Here is a 24,133-nt window from a genome sequence, read left to right as displayed (position 1 = left end):
CTGTAATAATTTGAAGAAGTGGCAACATATTTATTATGTTCATTAAGTGAATAGGTAAAGTTTTAAAGTGGTTTATGATACTGTTAATTTTCTCAAAACTGTAATTTTTGGACGTTGAAATTAAAAAATGTTGTTAATTAGGTGTATTTTGAATGAAAAAACACCCCATGTTTAAAAGTATACAAATTGTATAAACATTATTAATTATTAATAATTAATTAATTAATTAATAATCAAGTTTTAAGTATTTATGTTACACAAGTCTTTCCATTGCATTAAAGAGACAAATTGAAGATTTTTTTTTTTAAATAAATGAGGGGATCCCTGAAACTTTTTCTCCCTTGTAAGGGGGTCCCTGAACCCAAAAATTGGAGAACCCCTAGTGTAAAGCACCATTTGAGAACCCAGCAGAGTTTTGAGGTTTTATTTTTTTGTTTTAAAGTCCTCTTTGACTGAGAAATCCTCAGTTTTAAACATTTTTTCAGCTGGACTCTTAAGTATCATAACAGGGAGAACAGAGCGTGACTACAACAATAAAAAAGTTGATACCACATTAAAAATGGAGCTGATAGAAAAATTAGAAGTCCAGCGTGTCCCAGTTATGAACTTTCTCTCACTGCCCCACTTTGTGTGTCCCCCAGGGTGCCTCTAAAGGTGGAACAAGCAAACAATGCCCGGGATGCCCTGGCCAAGGCGGTGTACAGCCGCCTCTTTGATCATGTGGTCAAACGTGTGAACCAGTGTTTCCCTTTCCAGACCTCCTCCAACTTTATCGGCGTGTTGGACATTGCTGGATTTGGTAATAAAATGCAGCTCATCTTGGATCTCGTCTAATGTGTATGATAGTAGCATAAAAGCCAAATTATTCCTCCTGCAACTTAAATTGACTGCATCTTGCTCCCATCTGGATACCATTTTATGTCGCTATGTTCAGAATTAAGATTCCTGTCTGTGGATTCATTTAGACACCCTGATGCATAGAAACACTTCATTACCGGGCCTCTTGCTTGAGAAGTCATTTTCCCGTTGCTATAATTAAAATGAGCTGAGCAGTTTTTTTTTTTTTCTTTTTATTTTGAAGAATTAATTGAAATCCGTGTTTTTTTCTGCTTCTATTTCTTCTTTTCTAAGAATATTTCGAGCACAACAGCTTCGAGCAGTTCTGCATCAATTACTGCAATGAGAAGCTGCAGCAGTTCTTCAACGAGCGCATCCTCAAGGAGGTGAGTGAGCAGCCTGTGGATTAATGGGATTTGATGTGGTTTACCTCTTTTTTTCATTCCTGGAAATATGCCACTTGGAGTCACAGATGAGCCAAACTTATTGACTCTTTCATGAGCAAGGCAGAGATGTTCGGCATTAAGCTTTTCTGTCTTCTCTTGTTTTTTCTCCTGTGTGCTCGCTCATTAGAATGCTAATTTCTCATGGGACATGATGAGGCTTGGGTTTTTTTTATCTCCTGTGCTCTTTTAACATTATTCTTTTCCAAGGTCTGTAATTATTCTGCAACAATTCTTGTTTTAACCTCTTTTTAGTTATTCAAATGTTGTCAGTTTAATGTTTTTTTGGTCTTTTCTTTTAAGAAGTTAAAGCATCACACAAAAAAAAAAAGTTTCTTGTTTACATTAATATATTTTTTACATTTTAGGAGCAAGAGCTTTATCAAAAGGAAGGTCTGGGAGTGAATGAAGTGCATTATGTTGATAACCAGGACTGCATAGGTAAGTCTCTGCACTGCATTTTTGAGTTTTGCTGCTCTCATGTGCCCACAGACACCTTACTGGTAATGTTCTTCTGAAGTTGATAATATGAAAGAGTTACTTGAGATGAAACTTGAGACAGTTTCATGACTACAAATCTAAACTATATACACTCAATGTGCTATTGATGCCTTAGAGCAGGACAATTCAACTAAATTGCTCAGGGGGCCACAGTTACTGAAAGCCAAGAGCCAGACATCTAGCAAGTATTGTCATTAAGTAAGTTTGTTTTACTGTTTAAAATCTAGTTTTATTGAAATATGAACCCATATGTGGGCAGTGGACAGGCCAGTTGAACAGACCCATCAGTAAATTTGTCAACAATTTCCTGTGGGATCAATAAAGTCCTTATCTTATCTTGTGATCCCAAAAATGCAGACATTCGCACAAGCTGGAAAACTTAAAGATTGAATAATCACAAAACTAGAACAAAGAAGCAGTTATGTCACATGAAACATGAGGAGGAGCTGAAAGGGCATGGAAGTGCAATGTCCGACTACAGGTGAGGTAAAGACTTGGAGATTAAATGGACCAGGCATAATGAGGAGATTGGAGACAGGTGGTCTGATAGTCATGGGGAACAGGTAACAGCAGGACAGATGAGCAGAAACTGAGGACCAACATTTGGAAATGAACTGGTGGCTCAGGAAACACAGAAACAGAATTTTTGATGGATGTTTTTAACTACTACGGCTGAGAATGTTAACTTTGCCCATGAACCATATGTTTGGGTTAGCAGAGAGAGCTGGATGGACGCCTCTGAGTGTGTGAGCTCGGCTGAACTGATGAGAATATAAAAACAAGCTTCACACACTGCTCGTGGCTGACTCTCATGACTGGTCTTCATGTGTACTTCTGTCCTGAAAATCTGACCTTGCAAGTAAATACTGGTTAGAAATCTTCTCCTGCTGTCGAGTGTGGCTCTTTTTGAGTAAGTCAGATAAAGGGAGAATATTTTTCTCCAACATTCTGGTCTGAACTGTTTGCTCAGGAAAACACAGAGAAATAGAACTGAACACAAAGATCACAAAGCACAGAATATAAACATGAAAATTAAAACAAGAAAAAACACAAAGATTACTAAAAAATGACCAAAAACACAGATACTAAAAAAAAAAAAAAGTCATAAATATTTGAGAGCTCATGCTGAAAAAGGTGACATGAATTTTCAAAAAGGGGGGGGGGGGGGTTGACAAAATTGAAACCCCACATATTTCTGAGTTTGGTTCAAGAGCGAGATTCCCTCACCGATGCTTTATAGGCTCATTTTCTGAGCTCCACATCAGAGCAGTAAAAATCCACCTGGTGAGAAGACAAACACTCATTTCTTCTTACGGTTCTCTAAGCTGGCATCTGAGTGTGTCTGAGGGCAGCAAGTTCAACGAGTATGTGTGGGTTTATGGCCTTTCTTGTGTAATGAGAGGCTGGAGAAATGATGTCCCTTGTTTTGGGTGAGTCTGCCCTCGAATGAATCGTGGAATTAATGAGATGAAGTAGTCCACGTATCAAGGTGAAGCAGTTTATTTGTATTTCAAAAGGTTGCGATTATTCAGGTGTGAGGCTAACTGACAGCACTGAATAACAGTTATGACTTGCAAATGACCGTTTGGGATGGCCATTAATTCACTCATCAGTCTTCAGGATTTATGCGCAGGTGCTTGTCCACGGAGATTTTTTTTTTTTTCCCCTAAGGTCCTTGGCCATCGCACTATTTTCCAAACAGCATGTTGTATGAATAATTCAAATGTGTGTCTAAATGAGCATCCTGATGAACGCGTTTTCTACTTTGTAGATGTTCAAATTCAGAAAGAATAAGCGGTGGAAACTCCCACTAAATCTCACGTTTGCAGACAGAACGTTCATCTGCTTTCAGAATGGTTCCCACACAAGAAATAAATACTCTGTGGGGAATCAAGTTTTAAAAAGTCTGCAAGCATTTGAAACTTGGGGATTATTATAGGACAATGTCCGTTTGGATGTCTTGATATTAATCACTACTGCAGATGCTTATTTTAGACCTAAACATGAATGATGACGCTGAATTAAGTGACTGACTTTTCCAGATCTCGTGGAGGCAAAGCTGGTGGGAATCCTGGACATTCTGGATGAAGAGAACCGTCTTCCTCAGGCCAGCGACCAACACTTTGCAGTGGCTGTTCACGGCAAACACAAAGACCACTTCAGATTGACGGTCAGACTCTGAGCTCTGCTCGCTCTTACACTCTTTTAGTTTTGCTCTCTCTTTTTCATGCTCTGTCGCCAGTTCTGCTATTGTTATCCTGCTTTGTGCTCTTAGCTCCTTTGTTAATATGGAAAACTGTAACAGCACCTCCGTTTTGTCGTGAACGTTGTTACTTTTGCTGGGTTTTTTTTTTTTTTACCCTGTTTTGTGATCGACACGCAGCCCCACTCCCTTCCCCTGCTGCTCTCTTTGTCTTTATTGTTGGACACTCTGGCTGCTTATCTGCAAACATGAAATCCTTTTAAGACTTTAGCCTTGACGCTCATTCAAGTGGCCGGCTGCAGCCACGCTATTGTCATCCCCATTGAATGCTACTCGGTGCGTTCAATACTGTGAAAAAATGAATAAACGTTTGAATGTGCTGCGAGAGCTAACATTTCTGCTTCACACTTTTCACAGGGTCACTTGTCATGGTTCTTCTTGCTGATGATGAAGCTAATTGAGCTTAAACTTTTGTTATAGTCTATTCTGAAAAATGATCGACGTTTGGAGCCTTTCATGATAGTTCTTGAAAGGATGAATGTGGCATGTTAAAACATATATAAAAAAAATGTTCTAATACACTTTGTACGAGCACAAATGACCTTGAACAAAGTTTTAATGTGTATTTACTACATCATGTAAAACGTTTAGTTCTGTAGACACTGTCTTATTCAGTTTTATATATTTCTTTACACAACCAGGTTCCCAGAAAGTCAAAGTTGACAATTCACAGGAATCTTCGGGACGACGAAGGTTTTATAATCAGGCACTTTGCAGGAGCGGTCTGTTATGAAACGGTAATTCTTAACTTAAATCTTATAATGGTTTGCCAAAGGGCTTCACATAATCCATTATTAGAATATTTCCTACAAAGTATTTTTACTTACGTTGAGTCATTTTTGAATACTTTCCATCACATCATCCTTCCTAAGATTATTTATCCTTGTATAAATATGACACCAGCTGCAAAGGTTTGATAGATGCTGACAGGCTGCCAATGCATAAATGTATGGGAATGGATGTGTGTGTTGACAGACGAGGTTCGTGGAGAAGAATAATGATGCCCTCCACATGTCATTGGAGAGTTTAGTGTGCGAATCAAAAGACATATTTGTGCGGGAGCTGTTTGAGAACTCCAACACCTCCAAGGACTCCAAACAGAAGGCGGGAAAGCTCAGCTTCATCAGCGTGGGGAACAAATTCAAGGTCAGTGAGGACGTACAAGCTTGTCATTTTATACCTTTGTTAGACAATATAATAGTCCCCAAATTTAAATAAATCATAGCTGTTTAGATATATGTTTTTATCACTTTAAATCCACCGATTGTAACCCAGACATGGGCAACATATGACCCAAGGACAAAAAGTGGCCCTTGGACAATCTCCTCATGGACCCCATTGTTGTTCATTGACAAGAAAACTTTTAAATAAGTTGATGAAATCCTGCATTTTATCAATAAAACAAGTCTAAGTTAAACATCATTGACAAATACATCGAAAATCATTTGTTTAAGGTAGGCTGAAACTTTTTTCAAGTTTTTGTATTTCACTAGGCTGAACCTTAAAGACTCCAAATTGTCGTGATTTCTATGAGATTTGAAAACGATGAGTGCAGACAGAACAGAGGGACTCTAAAATCCAACAGAACTGATTTAATAACCATACAAGTGGCTGCTGAGGCAGCTAAACTAGCTACAAAATAAACAACACTGGAAACACGAGGAGACACAGGAAGGAGAAATTATAGCTGTCAACAGCATAATGCAGAACTAAGGAACAAACGAGGAGCACAGAATATAAAGAAACACTAATGAACCTAAATCACAAACACCTGGGGAGGGACAGCTGAGAACAGGTGACAGTGGGCGGGGCAAAACTGAGTAGGAGGATCTACACAGAGGAAGACTGAACATACAGGATGGCAGTAACAGAAAGCCCAGGGAACACAACCTGATCAGGATCTAGGATCCAAAGCTACTAGACCGATCAGGAAAACAGCAAATAAATAAACATCAGTAAAATAAGATACAGAAAAACAATGACCAAAACAAGAACTGAAACCTGATCTTAAACACTAAGAAAGACCCATCAAAATACCCTCATCCATGCCACTTTAATCTGTACTGCTGATTATCCATGCTGCTGATCTCATGCTGCTGATCTCATACTGCTCTATTCATTCATACCCATCTTCTCACTACACACTCATGTTTGTGCTGCTCTTTAATATACTGTATTATTTTACATTATTAGTGTTTAGCGTATAGCTTAGATCCTTATACTGTTTCTTTTTATACTTTATATTTTGGGTGTAACTGGGACCTTGAGGACACAATTTCGTTCCACCTCATGTACCACATGTGATGCGAATGACAATAAAGAAACTTGAAGTTTGAAAAGTAAACGTGTTTTTATTTTTTATTTTCACATTTAAGCTAACAAATATAATGGCACGAGAGTCATGTTACTGGGAGTATGTTTTATATCCCTGAAGAGTATTCGGGGAGACATATTTTTGTTTTGAAGAATATTGATTTTCTAATTCTCTGTGCAGCCCTTCAAATGCTTTAAATATCTCACCCACCCCTGCTATAATCTTCGGTGTCACAGTAATTTGTGTCACTTTGGATTTTGTTTTTTGAATTTTGAGAAATATTAAGCAGAACGTATGGCTATTGTCAAAGTTTTTGGTGTAAATTAAAAATAAAATAATGCGTGAATTATAATCTTTGTTCGGAATCTTTGCCCGTTTATTTTAATTTGCTCGTTTCAATCTGTTTAAGCTTCTTTTCAGTCTGGAGAAAAGTGAGCTAACCTTTAAATCTGACGTGTAACTTCACTCGTTCCCATTTTCCAGTGTCCCTCCTTATTCTGCGCTCCTCTCTAAGACTTCCTCTGGTCTCTCACCTCTTTCCTCTGAGAAATTCTTCCTTGGTGGATAAATCTGGATAAAGTCTGCTTGAGGTGTTAAAACAGAAAGTTTCATAGCTGGAGGAAAATCCTAAGGGAACCAAAACGGGCTTTTCACAGAGTTTCAGTGAAGTTCAGGAAAAACGCCCAAGTTATTAGTTGTTCATAGTTTGTGAGTATTTAACTATGTTTGCTCTTTGACCTCCTCTGCTGACCTGGGTCTGTAGCACATTTGAATTTGCTGAACTTGTCTGCCTCTTTCCAAACAAATAATTAAAACTGTTTGTTTATTTCATCAGACCCAGCTGATCCTGCTGCTTGAGAAACTTCGCAGCACCGTGAGTAAAGCTGTCCTTAAATACAAACCAGTTTTCCCAGCAGTATAAAACACGCTCTGACATTATTACACCACATACATGTTTTTGAATTAAAGCCAAATGGATGGTTTGTGCTGACAACATAATGCAGCATAATGAATCAGATCTTGTTTTTGTTTCCTGACTGATGTTTGTGAGTGCAGGGCTCGAGTTTCATCCGCTGTGTAAAACCCAATCTAAAGATGGTGAGCCACCAGTTTGAAGGAGCTCTGATTCTCTCACAGCTGCAGTGCTCAGGTACGAGCAAAACATAAACAACACTCAGTGGAAACATTTTTATGAAGTGAATTATTTTTGGATAAATATTTGGGATATCTGCCAAACCAGGGTCTGCAACCTTTAGGATCAAAAGAGCCATTTCTGCTCCTTCGTTCACTAAATGAAATGTGTCCAGAGCCGCAAAACCTGCTACAACTGTCATTATCAACTGGTGGCCCATGGGCCACTTTAAGTTTGTTAGAGGGGGCTTTTCTGTCCTGTAGGTATGAAATTATAAAACTAAAAACAACTAATGATTAACATTTATTGACATTTTTACATTTTACGACAAAAGAAAAGACTGGATTCCATTCATCCGTTATCTTTTCTCGCTTTTTCCTTTTCGGGTTGCAGGGGGTCCATATCCAGGTCGCAAGTCTATCACAGAAGACTGGATTATTGTAAAGAAAAATAAAGATATTATTGTACCAATTTAAAAAAACAATGAACTGTGCAGGCTTATGTGTTTGTTTTTTTTAATCGTGGAGAAATTAAGTGTCCTACTTTGAAGAAATAAACATAAAGTTAAAGTGAGTTTAATTTACTCTGTGTATTATTACTAGTATCCACATATTTGCAAAGGAAATGACAGGAAAACTGCTAAAACTAGTAATTTTTTGTTGTGGGTGCAACAGCCTATAAAATTCAGTTTTCTGTTAGTTTTGGTCAAAGTTTGAAAGAGCCGCTGCAGAGGGACCAGGAACGTGGCTCCAGAGCCGCAGGTTGCAGACCCCTGCACAGGACAGCAGTAATCAGGATTGTTTCCTTGTTTGTCTTGTTTAGGAATGGTGTCTGTGTTGGACCTGATGCAGGGGGGGTTCCCCTCCAGGGCTCCCTTCCATGAGCTCTACAACATGTATAAAGCGTACATGCCTGACAAGCTTACCCGACTGAACCCTCGGCTCTTCTGCAAGGTGAGCTTCCATAAGCCGACGACTTTTCTCCTTCACTGGAGAGATCCTGTGTGCTACAGGATTTTAATAATAATAAATCTGCTTATATAAAATCTAATTAGTTGGCTAATTTTTGCTAAATTAACATATTTAAATGGCTTAAATTCTTACCAGTTACACAACAGTTCTGTGCTTTCCTTCCCTCCACAGGCTTTATTCAAAGCACTGGGCTTAAATGATAATGATTTTAAGTTTGGATTGACTAGAGTGTTCTTCCGCCCAGGGAAGGTAAGATATTAGTGTTGTCTGTCATTACGCATCAACAAATCTCCCCTAACTGAACTGGTTTGTGTCTGCGTGCATCAGTTTGCTGAGTTTGACCAGATCATGAAGTCGGACCCGGAGCACCTGGCAGAGTTGCTGAAGAAGGTCAACAAGTGGTTGCTGTGCAGCTGCTGGAAGAAGGTCCAGTGGTGTTGCCTGTCGGTCATTAAACGTAGGTGAAATCCAGCGCCGTGCAACAACGTGCAGAACGTAGCTGAAGCAGCCTTAAGGATAGCTTTGGTGCACCAGAACTATTTAGTGCTCGTTTACTTGAAAGAATTTCCCACTTTATATGGGCTTTGTAAAAATTGGCTTTCTGGAAATAGAGCCCAAGTTAAACTTCCTTTTTATGTTATAGCATTTCCCGTCTGTTATTGTTCCACAGCTTGCCACCCGGCCTGGGGCAGTTTTTTTCACCCTGACACTTTTACTACTTTTCATTTCCTTTCGATTATTGAAAGAAGCAGCCTCTGGCTGTAAGGAATAGCTCTCCAGAAGCACATCCTTGTTGCACTCAGTGCCAAGTTATCAATTTCTGCCAATTCACAAAGTGCAGGCGAGCTGTGGTATATTTGTATATAGGCATGGAATGAAATTACATTTCAGCTGTAACTGAGCACTGCCTCTGGTGCTGGTCATTTATTCTTTCTGTCCTATTATTTCAACACTCCACCTTATTAGGACTGCTCCATTTGTGTGAGTGAGGGAATGCTGTGTTCACTTTCAATCTTAAAATGAAACCATGTCCATGAAATACCTCAGAGAGCAGAATTTATATTCTTCGTATAATGAAAATAAATTCCATAGCAATTCTCAATAAGTATTTTTGTTTGCCGTTTTTTTTTTTTCCAGTCAGGAATAAAATGAGTTACAGAGCTGTGGCCTGCATTAAGATTCAAAAGACTGTCCGCATGTGGCTGTGTAAGAAGAAGCATAAGCCACGGTGAGTTTCTGTTTATGTTATTTTATTATATTCTCGCTGCTTTTTGTTCAAATGAAATCACAAATAAAGTAGTCCCTCGCTGCTTCGCGGTTTGTTTTTCGCTCTATCGCGGTTTTTCAAAATAAGATTGGACATGACACACAATTGGCCGATTGATGGATGAGCCACACGACCGGCATGGATTTTTTATTTAAAATAAATTGTTTAAAATTATTTAGCACCTGTGTGGAGTCCAAGCTGCAGGAGAAGCTTCTTCATGCAGCTTGTCATGATCTTCTCTCTGCAGCAGAGAAGTGGGCGTGGCCGAGAGCGCTGGCAGGAGGCAGAGAGCCTAAATCATGACATTCTGTGCTCTTTTAGAGCATTTAGAGTTTAGAAACATTGTTTAGAATATTACAAGAGTGTGAGAAGGGTTTAAAACACCTTTATATACACACACACATATATATATATATATATAAATAAACTACTACTTGTACCACTCTTCCTACTTTGCAGTTTTTCACTTATCGCTGAGCTTCAGGTTACGGATCCCCAGCGATAAATGAGGGACTACTGTAGTTGTTTTCAAGTTCAATTCAAATTATAAGTTCAGGTTCAATTATAAATTCATTTGTGGATCATAAGATACTAAATATATAATTCTTTGGCAAAGTATTAAAACAAAGTTCTTGTAAAGAATTTAAAAAGCTGAGTTTTAAATTGTAAATGCCGTTTACAACAGGGCTGTTTCAAACCTGGTTAGAGAATCTTACTTCAAACTGACAATTTATGTTGATAGATGAAAACTGTGAAAATATATAAACTAACTTTAAATCCTTATTAAAAGTAGGAGGAGGTGAAAAATATACATATATATTATGAATAAAACAATCATATTCACTTGGAAAGGCAAAAATAGATTTTTACCTCCAGGGATCCAATCAATACTACAGATTATGATCAAGTAAAATAATATATTGTATATAAATTATAATGTAAAATACAAATAAAAAAAGAAAAATGTTATTTTGTTGTGCCGTTTTGCACAAAGTACACATCAGCTAATTCAATATTTCACATGAAACAAGTGTAGATGAATTCAAAGATTTATTAAATAATCTAAAATCCATTTGACATTTGTATTTATTTATTTTATTTTAAAATTTTGGTCCATTTTAATGTAGCTGTCCTGGTGCTTAAACACCTAACTAACATACAGAGATGTATCAGTAAATTAACTTCATAGTTTTCTCTATTTCACTCCACTTTATGCAAAAATATTACAGTTTGTAAATTGTACTTTGTATCCATTTATAGATTTTGATCAATATTATGTAGTCGTGTTTTTTACACTAAAAACACAGTCACCTAACTAAAATAATTAATCTTTCACTTTTGTCTTCTGCTTGTCTATTAAGTGTTATTCTTATTAAATGTAGTTTCTGTAAACTGGAATATTCCTAAACATTTTAAGACTTTTTAATTTACTATGATTTCACTAAATGATATTAAAAAAAAGTTTAATCTATTATTTGACATTGTAACTCAGCGTTTCTCTGCTCCGACAGAATTGATGGGATGGTGAAAGTTCAGAAACTGAAGAAGCACATGGAGCGTTTCAACGAGGTGGTGAACGTGCTGAAGGAAGGGAAACAGGAAATGGTCAAACAAGTCCAGGAACTGGCCACCGCCATAGATGCCCTGTTAGCAAAAATAAGGGTGAGGCGCAGGTTTTTATATTTTTAATGATCTTTTGGGGCTGCAGTAGCTCAGTGGTCAGTGGGTCCTGTAATCCCGAGGCTGCAGGTTTGAGCCTGGGTTGAGTCGGAAAAGACATCTGATGTAAGATAATGGCTCGCTTGCTGTGGAGACCCTGACGAAGGGAGCAACTGGAAGAAAAACAACAGATATGGGCTTTTAAATTCTGTTGATTTCCGTGTTAGTTTTTTTTTGTTTTCAAACAAATAAAACTAAGCATCGGCGTGTTTGTTGAACATTTTGTGTTTCATGTGGATTTGTTCAGTGAAGTTTTTCATTCAAAGCTTCTTCGCTCCATATTTATTTTACCAGTGCGCTCGCTCTGAACAACCAGTCTTCTCACTATGTGCTCCTTGTGTTACACAATCCTTAATAACACAAGAACAAAACACTTCACAGTGTTCTGTCCTTCTTATTTTCTCTATTACAGAATCAATATTTTCAGTGACCGTAAGACAAGAGCTCGATGAAGACGACTCCTCTCCACGCCAATAATTTAATTTACTGTAGCCGTTTTGCTAAATTATTAGTCGAACACGGTTAGGGAAATCCCAGTTCTCCCAGTGCAATATACATCCGTCTTATTGGACCCGCTAGGTTCAGCAGCTCGTCATTACTCGCCATCCAGCTTTGGTGCGCCGGATTCCCCGGTTGGATTGATGCTGTTTTTGTACTCTGCTGTTTTCTTCATGCAATCTACAAATTTAATTTGAGACTTCATCTGTATTCTGATTGACACTGAGGAACCAGTGACTCCTGGCTCCTTTTTGTTTCCACCATCCCATACAGCCAGCGTACATTTCCAGTGTTGGACTGTTAGCCCGTTAGCATCCCTGCTGTCCACACGTATGACATTCTGAATGTTCAGAAATGCTCCTGGCACGGTGTAAATAATGCATGAGATGTCATTCAGACCTCTATACGTCGAGGGACAAGACCTCCCTGTGTCACTGAGGCTCACCCTAATAAACCCTCACAATATTATGACCTTTTCTCCCCTTGCTTGTGTCTGACAACGGTAGAATTCACCCTTCTGGCTGCAGATGCAAGTGACAGACACAGTCAGTCATCGTTGTCACAAGGTTGTGGGAAAAATGTGTGAATTCAGTTTTCAGCCTTTTCTCATCGTTTTCACTTTCCTACATTTTCTTCTGCCATATGGTAGAATCCTTTGACCAGTTTAGTGTAGATAAACACCAACCTGTACCTTTGGACACCCCAGAGACCTGAATTTAAATATGTGACCCATCACAGCAAGCCAACGATTAAGTTTAATTTAATAAAAATCTAACAAAGTACATTTTCAGATCTAAGCTACATTTTGATACAAAGATCATCTGATATGAGCAGTTCCAGAGATATGATTTGATTTGTCTTGCTAATTGGGATAACCCCTGAAAAAATCATGAATCCTATCTTTAGGGCATTCTAATGAGGATTAATTAACACCAGTTGAAAAAGGAAAGCTTCAACTATATTTGGATTTTGGGATTTCCCCATTGCAAATTTTTTTTAAAAAGCTCTGCTACCACGCAGGGAGAGTAGTGACAATTTAAGGTTTTCTGCTCAAAATCACTTTATTTGTTGGCACTACTCAGAAAACTGCCTCTATAGAATCATATTTCAGACATTTTATTCAAGAGAGCCACAGATGAGGTATTTATTCATCATTTTTTGACTAAATAAATCTTTGCAAAATTTTTAATTACTGTAGTGCACAATGCAAACATACCAGTTTGCACCTTAATCCTCAGTTTGTTGTGAAGGGCAACATATGTTAGTTTAATAAAAGATATGTATTTCCTCCTTTACAATCTTGATCATGTTTGTGTGTTTCATTGCCACCAGGCCACGGTGATGACCTGGAAGGAGATTGACACAGAGTACCAGGGGCTTGTGAAGCGCTCTGAGCAGCTGCTCTCCTCCATAAAAAAGAAGAAGCAAGAGGAAGAAGAGACTGAGAGACTGAAACGCATCGAGGACGAGATGGAGAAAGAGCGTCAGAGGAGGGAGCAGGAAGATCAACGCCGCAAACAGGAGGAAGACGACAGAAAGCTGTAAGTTAACAATGATAGAAGCAGATAAGTTGTAAATGTGCAACAGTGACACGTGTTGAGTCCATAAAGTTTCTCCACAAAAATACAAATCCTTTTCTGTTTTCTAATTTTAGCAAAGCAGAGATGGAACTTAAAAGGAAGCAGGAAGAAGAGGAGAGGAAAAAAAGAAAGGAGGAAGAGAAAGTTATTCAGGTGTGAACTTCCTACTTCCAACACAGATGTTCTGTGTGTATGTGATTTATGTGTTTCTGTAGACAAATGTGATAGACATGAGACATGATTTTATTTTTTAATTTAACATTACGTATCAATAATCTGTAAATTTAGACATTAACCAATAACCGAATAATTTGTTTTATGTACTTCTAGCTTATGATACACAACAAATAGGTCTATTTTATTTATTACAACCATTGATTTTTTTTTTTTTTGGTACTCGGGCCATGCAAATGTTTTAAAAAAATCTTAAACAAATAAATTGGTCAGCTGATGATGTCATACCAGCGATTGTGCACAGGCAGGAGTGTGTGCTTGGTGCACTCTTCCTCTGTTTCCGCTTCTACAACAAATAATGGATCTCCCACTTCCTCGTCAAAGTATTCACTCTGTCTCAGACTATGTTTTGATTTTTCCTTCTGCCTTTCTGAGAAGGTTTTGACACTCAGTCCATTTCTGGATCTGCAGCTCCATATAGGCCAGTCACCATAACAATTTTGCTGGGCGATTAATTGTCTCAAAAATTATTGCGATAAACGATAATATTGTTTGAAATTTGACAATAATTAGTAATTATTGTCAAATTTAAGAAGAAATGTTAGTTAATTTGTTTTGCATGTAGTACCTCTTTTCGACCACCGCATGGCAGTATAAGACTGTTTGAACTGAATGATGGATAGTGAGGGAGCGAGCAGTGAGTCTCTTTAAGAAAAATGGGAGGGAGGCTCCTTGACGTGACATGGGCTGTCTCTCCTTCCTTATTCGTTTATGAAAACGGTGGACGCTAGGTGTGCTTTGAGCTCTTTAGCATAGCATTTGTCACACAAAGCTTTTAATTAAAAAAATCAGTGAACAAGTTCTCAGCTTCTTTTTGCAGAGAAAAACAACTTTTTACACGAAGGCACAGGTTTCAGCCGTGAATTTTGGAACTTCGACAAGACTGTTTTTTCCCCAAGGTCGGCCTGTTAGCTGAGCTTCTCAGCTTAGCTGCTTTTAACGATCCAAAAACGCGTTTTTGTACGGTTAAAACAGATTTTAAAGCGAACGGGAGGGGTCAGTGAAGAGCACCGGAGTTGAGCCTTTTGTCATCCAGTGTCTTCGGTAGAAAGAGAGACGAAGAAACAATAAAGCCGATAAATGAAAACGAGGTCGATAATTTTCATTTATCATGTGATTAACTGATTTATTGTTTATCGCGACCGGCCTAGCTCCATACCCCTACATTAAATGGAAGCTGCAGCTTCACTTTAAAAAAAATGTGTCACTGTTTTTACTCAAACACACTACAACTGACTAAACACATAAAACTATACACTGACAATAAAATACAAACATACTAAATATCACAAATCTCTTTACTCACTTCCACTGTGTCTCTTAACGCTGTCGAACTTCCTTCGTCTTCTGCATGTTTTTATTCTTTTTCCTGTTGTTTGTTTATCAAAACGGATGGGGGTGTTTTCTCCATCTTTGCAACTGCCTCCAGCTTTGTGCAATAGAAATCTGTCCGTTTTGCATGATCGGATCTCTGCTGTGACATCACACCCCATATATGGAAGTGAAGGACCTGTTTCAAAAGCCGCAACTCAAACAGCTTGAAATCCCACAAAAACAACTTCTTTTTTTTTTTTTTTTTTTTTTATGATTTGCATTACTTGTCAACATTTCCCACAGAACATATGTATTTATTTATGTCTGTGTCATATTTTGCTGGTTTTGTAATATGAAATAATGGTGGGTGTTAATAAATTAAAAAACTTAGCATTAATGATAGTTTGATAGTGAACAGTCAGTCATTTTGAGTACTTTTTTTTGTCTTGAACCATTTTTATAAGGTCTTTTTATAAAAACAACCTTCCATCTGAATAATATTAAATGTTTGTTCTTTGCCCATGTTCAGACAATCACAAAAGCTTTATTAGCTGCCCAAAATACTTGTATATTTTAGTCTTATTAGACTTTGCTGAGCTCTCATCGATAAGAAACATCTGGCTCACTGGTTAGTATTACCACTGTGCCATGAACATATTTTATGTAGATCATATACAATCGTATCAAATGTGGATTGTGGTTTGTGTTCACAGGCTGAGCTGGAGAAACAGATGGCTCTGGAGCGTGAGGAGCAGGCCCAGCATGCTGCAGTATTGGAACAGGAGAGAAGGGACCAGGAGCTCGCCATGAGGATCGCTCAGAGCGAGGCAGAGCTCATCAGTGACGAAGGTCAGGGGGATGCAGCTCTGCGCAGGTACCGTCTCTGCAGGATAATCCTCAATACGAGAGTGTTGTGCGCTTTGAATTAGTAATGCGACCCAGCCTGACCTCAGCATGCAAATGTAACCGACTTTCTCTTGTTGCACTGTTTTCTACAGTGATGACTTTTTTTCAGATCTTCCTATCTCTTTCTTCTCAGCCAGAGCCATGTAAGAAATCAGAACTGAGTGTAACTAACACCATCTGTAGACATTTGTTTAGTTCCTCACACTCTTAAGCCCCGTCCACACGAGAACAGAGTTTTGTGACTATCCAACTTTTTTTTTTTATTTCATTTCAGCTGTGAGGTGTCCACACAGAAACCACTTTTTAGGAGATCCTAATTGTTTTCTTTTGTTTTTTAAACTGGGTTTCAGAGTGGAAAAAAAAATTTAAATGCCACCACATTGCATTCTTGAGGGGGCAGCCTAGATGCAACATTTTGAAAACAATGTCCTAAGTTCACATAGTAACTAACCTCCAACCCTAAGCATGACTGACTTAACAATAATGACAGATTGCATTTATGTTGTAGTAAACATCTGTATACAGTAGTCCCTCACTACTTCGCGGTTCGTTTTTTGTGGATTCGCCCTATTACGTTTTTTCAGAATGAGATTGGACATGACACACAATTGGCTGATTGATGGATGAGCAGCATGATCGGCATGGAAATGTTATTTAAAATAAATTATTTTAAATTATTTAGCACCTGCTGTGCGTGTGTGCAGCCCACACTGCAGGAAAAGCTTCCTCCTGCAGCGTGTCATATCTCCACTTTACAGCGGAGAAGTGGGCGTGGCCAAGAGCGCTTGCAGATGGCAGAGTGCAGTGGAGGCAGAGAGCTGAGATCATGACATTCAGTGCTTTTTTAGAGCATTTGATATACAAAGTAGAAACATTGTTTAGAATATTGCAAATTTGTGGGAAGGGTTAAAAACGTCTTTATACAGTATATATATACTAAAATAAACTTCTGCTTACTACTTGTACTACTATTTTGTGTTTTTTCACTTATCGCTGGACTTCAGCGTACAGATCCCCCGCAATAAACGAGGGATTAATGTACAGTATTTTTTAAATAACCAGACAAGGCTGATGAACATTACCTTAAATATAGTAAAGCAAAAACTTCATATTATTACACTAATTTAAGACCAAAAATTGTTATCACTATGTTGAACTGTCCAAAATACAAAAATAAACAAATGCTGCAGGAAAAAAAACTACAATGTACATCAAATTTATGTTTACAAAAACATTGAAAATTGGAACACAGTAGTTTTAAAGGTGACGCTTGTGTATAAATAATTTACCCAGCCATCCCTGTGAATACTCTACATAAAAATCGTTCATTATGTCCTCGTACTTGGACTGACACGACTCCCAGTCAACACTGTTCTGCACTTTTCAGGTCTCATAGTTCAGCTAAACACAAATTAGAAATTCCTTTTAGTTGTCAGTCCACAAAATGGTTTTGGCTTCTGCTCTGTTCTTCACCATACGCATGCTCCACGTCATCTTTACTCTACTTGGTGTCCTTTAGTGGCTGCATCACAGCCACATACAGACCTAGCATGGACAGCTCAACAGTCGGATGAAGCTTTCTAGTTTTGCCATGTTTAAGAGGAGAACTGTTGTTTTGAAAAAGATCATATTCTTGTGTGGACGGGGTTGTAATCCCTGTTGTACTTCCAAAACCTCCAGCTGCTTGAAGTAGATACAGGATTATATTGTTAATGCAATTCCATCATTCCTCACAAAATATCTAGCACCCCTGAGCGCCTTGATTATGTTAAAATATGAGGGAGAAAAGACACTGGTTGGCAGGTCGGTGTAACTTGAGTTTGAAGCCCCAAAAAAGAGTTTGCTTTTTGTTTCCACGCTTTTTTTAATTTATGGATATTACTGTTAATAATAATAATACGGATAGTTAATGATAGCACTGTTAGCGCAATATCAATCAAATTATTTACTCTATTCTGTTTGATTTGTAGTAAAAAAAAGATGCTGTGCGTGTTTGACTGCTAAAGCCCAACTTTAGTTCTCTTTTTAACATCTCTGCGGTTAGTTGACATGACGCGAACGGTAAGATCGCTCCACCCACGCAAAAGTAACCCAAGGTGAGCCAACCTCCGTCAAACACACAAACAAGATAGTTGTGGTGGAGGTAGTGAAGCTCACGGCATTACCTGAGGCATTTCTGCTTTATCAGCCAACATTAAGGCAACACTGTATTTTCAAAGCTACTAATAACATCAAATAGTTACTGCATTAGATGTTTTCATGCCACAGAGCGACACATGGCAACAATTCAGTAAAATGCAGTATATACTGAGTGCAGGTTTGACATTGCACAACCTAATAAACTCTTTGTGCAAAATCAGTTTAGCTTTAACTGATCAGAGTAAACAAAAGGCTAAACTTATACAACCAAACTAAATATTTAATTTGCTAACTAAATATTTAGCTCTGACCTAAAGTTGCAACACATATCTTCATACAAAACACACAAAACAAAGCACGACTAGCTTTAAGCATTAACCTTTAATTTAACTATTAATCATGTAATTATGACAGAAAATGAAGGATTTAACCTGCAGTTACCTTTGTGCAGATGAACATGTGGTACTTCCTGTTTATCACTGTTGTATTCAGCTGATCATTGGATCGGCCTCCAGCCTTTATCCATCTTTAACATTTTCCCACTCAGTTTAGGTTTTGTAAATGGAATAAACTGTATTGCATCCTCTAAATTCTCAGGGTAACGCTGTCTGAATTGCATGTTCCCCACTGACAACATTTAACTATTTTCTCTGATGATTTCTCATAAAATCCCTCTGCCTGCAAAGCATTCGCAATGCAAAAATCCAACAATGTTGTCGGAGGAAAAGGAGGTGCAGATCCTGCAGGTAAGGGGCGTTGCCATCGCTGATTGGCCAGTTGCTGATGAGCCTACGGAATTGATTGACAGGTAGCGTCATGTCAATTGCTGACTGACTAGCAAGCTAGCAGCTTGTTGTTCTGCTGATTTGAATTGAACCTACTCAAAGCTCAGGGACAGGACAGGGTGTAGAGTGTATCCCTTATTTATCATATTTTTTAGTTTATACCAGTATGTAAGGTGAAATTAGAATCAATAAAAACCTGCCTTTTGTTTCCACACTGTTAAATTTATAGATATGTTGCTCTGTTAATTAATACAATATCACTCAAATTATTCTCCGTCTTATTGCTATGAGTAATAACATATTAGTTCAATAAAAGAGGAGCCAAAACATAAACTTACACCCGTGCTTTGGAAAACGATGGAGCATCTGCTCCACCATCATTTCAAACATATTATCTGTCACCTTAAGATAAAGATGTTACAACAAGACATAAATTAGAGCTGGATGAAAATCACTCATCTGAACTGGCTCTGCATGATTCCAGTGAGGAAAGTGTTCCTGTAACATTTGTTGTGTTTTCCCTACCTACTATAGAAATTATAATTATGCTATGTTAATCTCCGTCTTTATTCATTAATCTGTGTTCATCTGATTGGTTAATTTTACAACAGCAAGAATATTTTCTGAACTAATCCTCTACCTAAATCGTGTATGAAGGCTTTTAATCACTAACTTTTTGTTTGGATGTTTTTCAGGATATAACACGTTGACAAAAATGTTTTTTTTTTCTCTTATGAAAGTGGAGGTTAAGGGTTTGAGTTTCATATGTAAATATCAACACTCACTTTAGATCAAGATCTGTGTGTAATAATCTCATCACAGGTCTTATTATGGTTGTGAAAATAGAAAATCTACCTGAAATGGTACAATTTCTATGTTGTTGTCTCACCATATACATAATGTATGAGGTGCCGTTTGTAAAGTTACACAGTCAAAAATTAACAGCAATATTTTGGTTTATTTAACCTTTCATAAGAAAAAATAGTTGGTTTTTTTAGGTCATCTTTAAAAAAATTACTGAAAAAAATGACTTGCATGCACAGTTAGCTAATCAGACTAACAAAATCCACTTGAATACATTTCATTGGCATCAGTTGTGAACTTGTACAAACTGATAGAATATTTCTACATGCCTCTGTTTTCTAACTAAACAACACTGTGCTCAGCTCCAGTCACACACTGGCCAACCTCACTAGCATTGTGGCTAAAAGACATCCAAAAAGTTCCATGCTTCCTTTTCTCCAGCCAACCTTTTCCCTTTCCCCAGCTGCCAGAAGCAAAGAGCAGCCATTAACTCACATGTTGCACTGATCCTGAATGAGTCTGATCCTTCCAGTCAGTCAGACGTCTAAATAATAATGTAATGATTCATAGATCAGCAGTCCTTAATCCAGAGACTGACTGTAATTAGAGAAGGCAAATCCTTGCTCCTGTTATGGCTTCAGCTCAGCAGGGAAGCTGAAAACATCAGATAAGAGCTCAGCAACAATCTGATTAATTGGGTTTTTATAGAAAAGCATTGCTAATTAGTTTTTTCAGTGGTCTTCACACTTTAAAAAGTAATCCCAATAATAATAAAGAAAAACATCTCATTGTAGGCTTAAAATGATCAAGTTAATGCAGCAAATTCTGGCATCAAAGTCTGCTTTATTTGCTGTATCATGTATGGGCTTTTCATCTCAGACTAGAAGTGAACTAATCAGAATTTATTATTTACTTGTGAAAATTAACACTCCCCTGAAATGTGCAACTCGAATCAGATTCAGTGTGAAAATTACAAATCCTTGATGAGTTTATCTTGGATGTTCTCAAATGCACAGGTTGTTTCTTTTCTCACCCGCACTCGTCTGTTTCTAACTCCAGGGGTCCTCAGGTGCAGGCGACCAAAGCTGCTGCCGGTGTGAAAAAGTATGATCTGAGCAAGTGGAAGTACGCCGAGCTGCGAGATGTCATCAACACTTCCTGTGGTGAGAAAGTCCCGAATCCAGTTTCAGTCTGACACAGAGTTGTTAGTTACTCCTTCTGCCCAAATTTATTTGTGTTCAAACCAAACGTTAAACAATTCAGCACCAAACTCGTGTTTTGGCACTTCTAACCCAAACTCATGTGGCGTCACGAGCAAGCCTTTCATCGGGACGTCAGTTCTTTGAGTTGCTGTTGAAAGGCTTCAGCTGTCCAGAGTGTGAACATGACTCGCTCCAAAAAAAAAATTTTTTATCAAAGGCACAACATGAGGATGTTTCCACTTGTGTCTAAGTGGTGGAGAGAGGAAATTATTCCCGTCATGAAAGATGGCTAACATTTGCTTCTTCTCAGTCAGCATGAAAGGCTGAAACTCTCAGTTGGCTCCCGTTTTCAAGCCTCTTTTCACGTCGTTGCTGTACACTGCACTCTGAGACATGTCCAAGGACATCTGGATCATTTGTGGAAACCATTAGCTTTGATGGTGCAGGAGTATTTTCTGTGTATTTTGTTTTGCATTTCTACAAATATGTGGTATTCCGTAAGCTTTTACAGCATTTCAGCTGAATCGCTTGCAACATGATTGATTCATCCGTCCTCATTTAGGACATTTTTGAGGCCAAGTCCAAGTTTCTATATATAGTTTGCAACTATTATTAGTATGTCTGTTGAGGTCACCCCAACAGCGATAGTAGAACTGTAAAACTCCCCTTTTGGCTCGTAAACAGCATGATAACGTCAGCAAAAACATTAAACCAGGACTTCTGTGTGCACCTATTTGTGTAAGGGTTAATGGATCTTGTAGCTGCGAGACAAGCAGCAGAAAAGCCAGCTTGATACTGAATGGGAGGATGTGAGAGTATCTGTGAACGTCTAATGTAACGCTCAGCACGAAACCACAATGGTCCCTTCTCCTCAAATGCTGGAGGCTTTGTGCGGCTGTCCTCCTGGATGTTTCAGCACTGGCGGTGTAAAAAGATGCATTCCATTAAAGTTCTGTGCAAATTGGGAAAGCGATGTGCAGTAGTCCTTCCTTTATCGCAGGGGTTATGTTCCGGACCACAATAAGTGAAAATCTGTGAAGTAGGGGCGTTATTTATTTTAGTATTTCTATATTTTAAGGCTTTATAAACCCTTCCCACACTCTTGCAATGTTCTACACTCTTACACCTACGTAATTTTAACAACATACGTATATGTACTGTGCATTACTTCCAAATTTTACTCACCAGCTCTGCAGAACACAGCAGCTCGGTTCGGCAGACCTACCCTGCCAGACTTACCCTGTCAGTTCTGGTCGGCTCTCTGCAGCCCTTGATTACCAAAATGCTTTTGGAGGGAGCCGTAACTTCAGATGGCCAGCAGGGTGTGGTCCCGATCAAATCCAAATCTGGATGGAGGTGGGCACCAGAGAGAACATCGGACCTCCGGGCAGCATCTCCTCGCTCGGAAGGCCTCGTGGGCCAGCGGGTGGCACTCAGATTCACAGATGAGTCTGGAGGTCTGGTTCTGGTCTGGTTCCCGGTCAGTTCCATGCAGCTTTCTGCATCTTTTAGGCGCCAAAGTCACTATGAATAAGGATCAAACTTTTTCATATCTGATCAAATCTTTCCCTCCATTTCAGCAGAAGCAATGGCCGGAAGCACTGTTTGCTTCTGGGAAATGTAGTCCTTTTGGGTGGCGATAGTGTAGGCTTATTGAGAGAAAGCTACAAAATGGCAGCGCCTGTCGGAAGTTTTTGTTTTTGGTTAACTTTTTACTGTACAGTATCCAGTACTGGGCCAATCATATGAGTAATATTAAAGTTGACAATCATGTTGTGTACAATGTTTTTCTTCTCGTGTACAATCTTACTTTGAAAAACCGTGAAAGAGCGAGTCCGCAAAAGTCGAACCGCCAAGTAGCGAGGGACTACTGTAGATCAGAAATCCTCTTTACGTTAAGGTGAAATAAAATTAGTTTTTCTAATTCGCAGACATCGATCTGCTGGCAGCCTGCAGAGAGGAGTTCCACCGTCGTCTGAAGGTTTATCACGCGTGGAAGTCCAAGAACAAGAAACGGGACGATGATGGGATTTACCAGAGAGCTCCGAAATCCATCACTGACTATGGTCAGTAAAGGACGTTATTCCACACTGTCGTTCTAAATGTGCTCAAAGTTACAGCACACCAACAGAAATAGAAAAATAATCACCATACATTTAAACAGAACACACTTCAGCTGTCTCCCAGCACATCGCTTTCTTTTTTTAAAACTGTTTGCTGTGATTAGTATGAACAGCGTTTTATGTTCTTAGAAAAACTAAAACTGCTGAAACTCGTCCGCCCGACACACTCCTGCTTCACTTTGATCACGAATCTGTTTTTCTAACGGTCACGTCGCAGCCGAGCAGAACCCAGCGCCGCCAACGACAGCCCAACATCACGAAGTGGCAATGAACCGCCAGCAGCGCTACTTTCGCATTCCTTTCATCCGGCCCGCAGACCAGTACAAGGACCCCCAGAATAAAAAGAAGGGTTGGTGGTACGCCCACTTCGACGGGCCGTGGATAGCCAGACAGATGGAGCTTCATCCGGACAAACAGCCCATTGTTTTGGTCGCAGGTGAATCATCAGCTTTTCCTTTGTCTTGTTACAACAAAGACATGATGATGTGACAATTATATTCAAATGGGATTTTTCGATCATAACAAATATGAATTTTTTTTTAGCAATTTTAATCTCGCACCTGACGCTAGGCCTTTGTTTTCCTCATCAATCCCCGCCCCAGGGAGTAAACATTTTGTTTGTGTCTTTGCTCTGTCGCCTTCTCTCAGGCAAAGACGACATGGAAATGTGCGAGCTGAGTCTGGAGGAGACGGGCCTGACCAGGAAGAGGGGGGCGGAGATCCTGCCCAGGCAGTTCGAGGAAATCTGGGAGCGCTGCGACGGGATCCAGTATCTGAAGAAAGCCATAGAGAACAAGCAGGCCCGCCCGACGTACGCCACCGCCATGCTGCAGAGTCTCCTGAAGTGAACCTGAACGCACCGCTCCCTGTGAAACACCACGCTGACATTCAGGATGTCGCTGTGGTGGGTGGGTTACTGAGGCGACCACTAGCGACAAAACTCACGCATCGTCCTGTTTGTGTAGTTCACTGCAACATCTTTACCTGCTGCTTGTTTATGTCTGGAGTTTTAAAATTTGCAGTGCAACACTTACATGTGTAGTGTTAGCATCCGTGCTCAGTCTTTCTCAATCTATGCATGAATTGAAAACCGCACCGAGA

At 39.0% G+C, this 24,133-nt stretch overlaps 1 protein-coding gene across 1 annotated transcript; it reads left to right on the top strand.

Annotated features, from left to right (window-relative positions):
* Positions 1-641: 641 nt before the first annotated feature.
* On the top strand, positions 642-23,904 carry LOC119429266 (unconventional myosin-VI-like; the record flags this gene model as incomplete). The annotated part of the gene is made up of 21 exons (XM_037696931.1): positions 642-799; positions 1,132-1,223; positions 1,649-1,721; positions 3,824-3,951; positions 4,686-4,781; positions 5,020-5,190; positions 7,194-7,232; positions 7,415-7,508; positions 8,313-8,443; positions 8,633-8,710; positions 8,789-8,918; positions 9,599-9,689; positions 11,240-11,390; positions 13,278-13,486; positions 13,600-13,678; positions 15,787-15,947; positions 16,072-16,122; positions 20,767-20,870; positions 22,841-22,975; positions 23,250-23,468; positions 23,681-23,904. Coding segments are annotated over 21 exons (2,590 nt in total), but the record flags the coding sequence as incomplete, so codon positions are not given.
* Between the last annotated feature and the right edge of the window lie 229 nt (positions 23,905-24,133).

Source organism: Nematolebias whitei, unplaced genomic scaffold (genome assembly GCF_014905685.2).
Source record: "Nematolebias whitei isolate Nwh7 unplaced genomic scaffold, NemWhi1 Nwh_scaf_259, whole genome shotgun sequence".
Taxonomy (NCBI): Eukaryota; Metazoa; Chordata; class Actinopteri; order Cyprinodontiformes; family Rivulidae; genus Nematolebias; species Nematolebias whitei.
The sequence above is the reverse complement of the archived record's forward strand: the minus strand, read 5'-3'. Positions and strand labels throughout refer to the sequence as shown.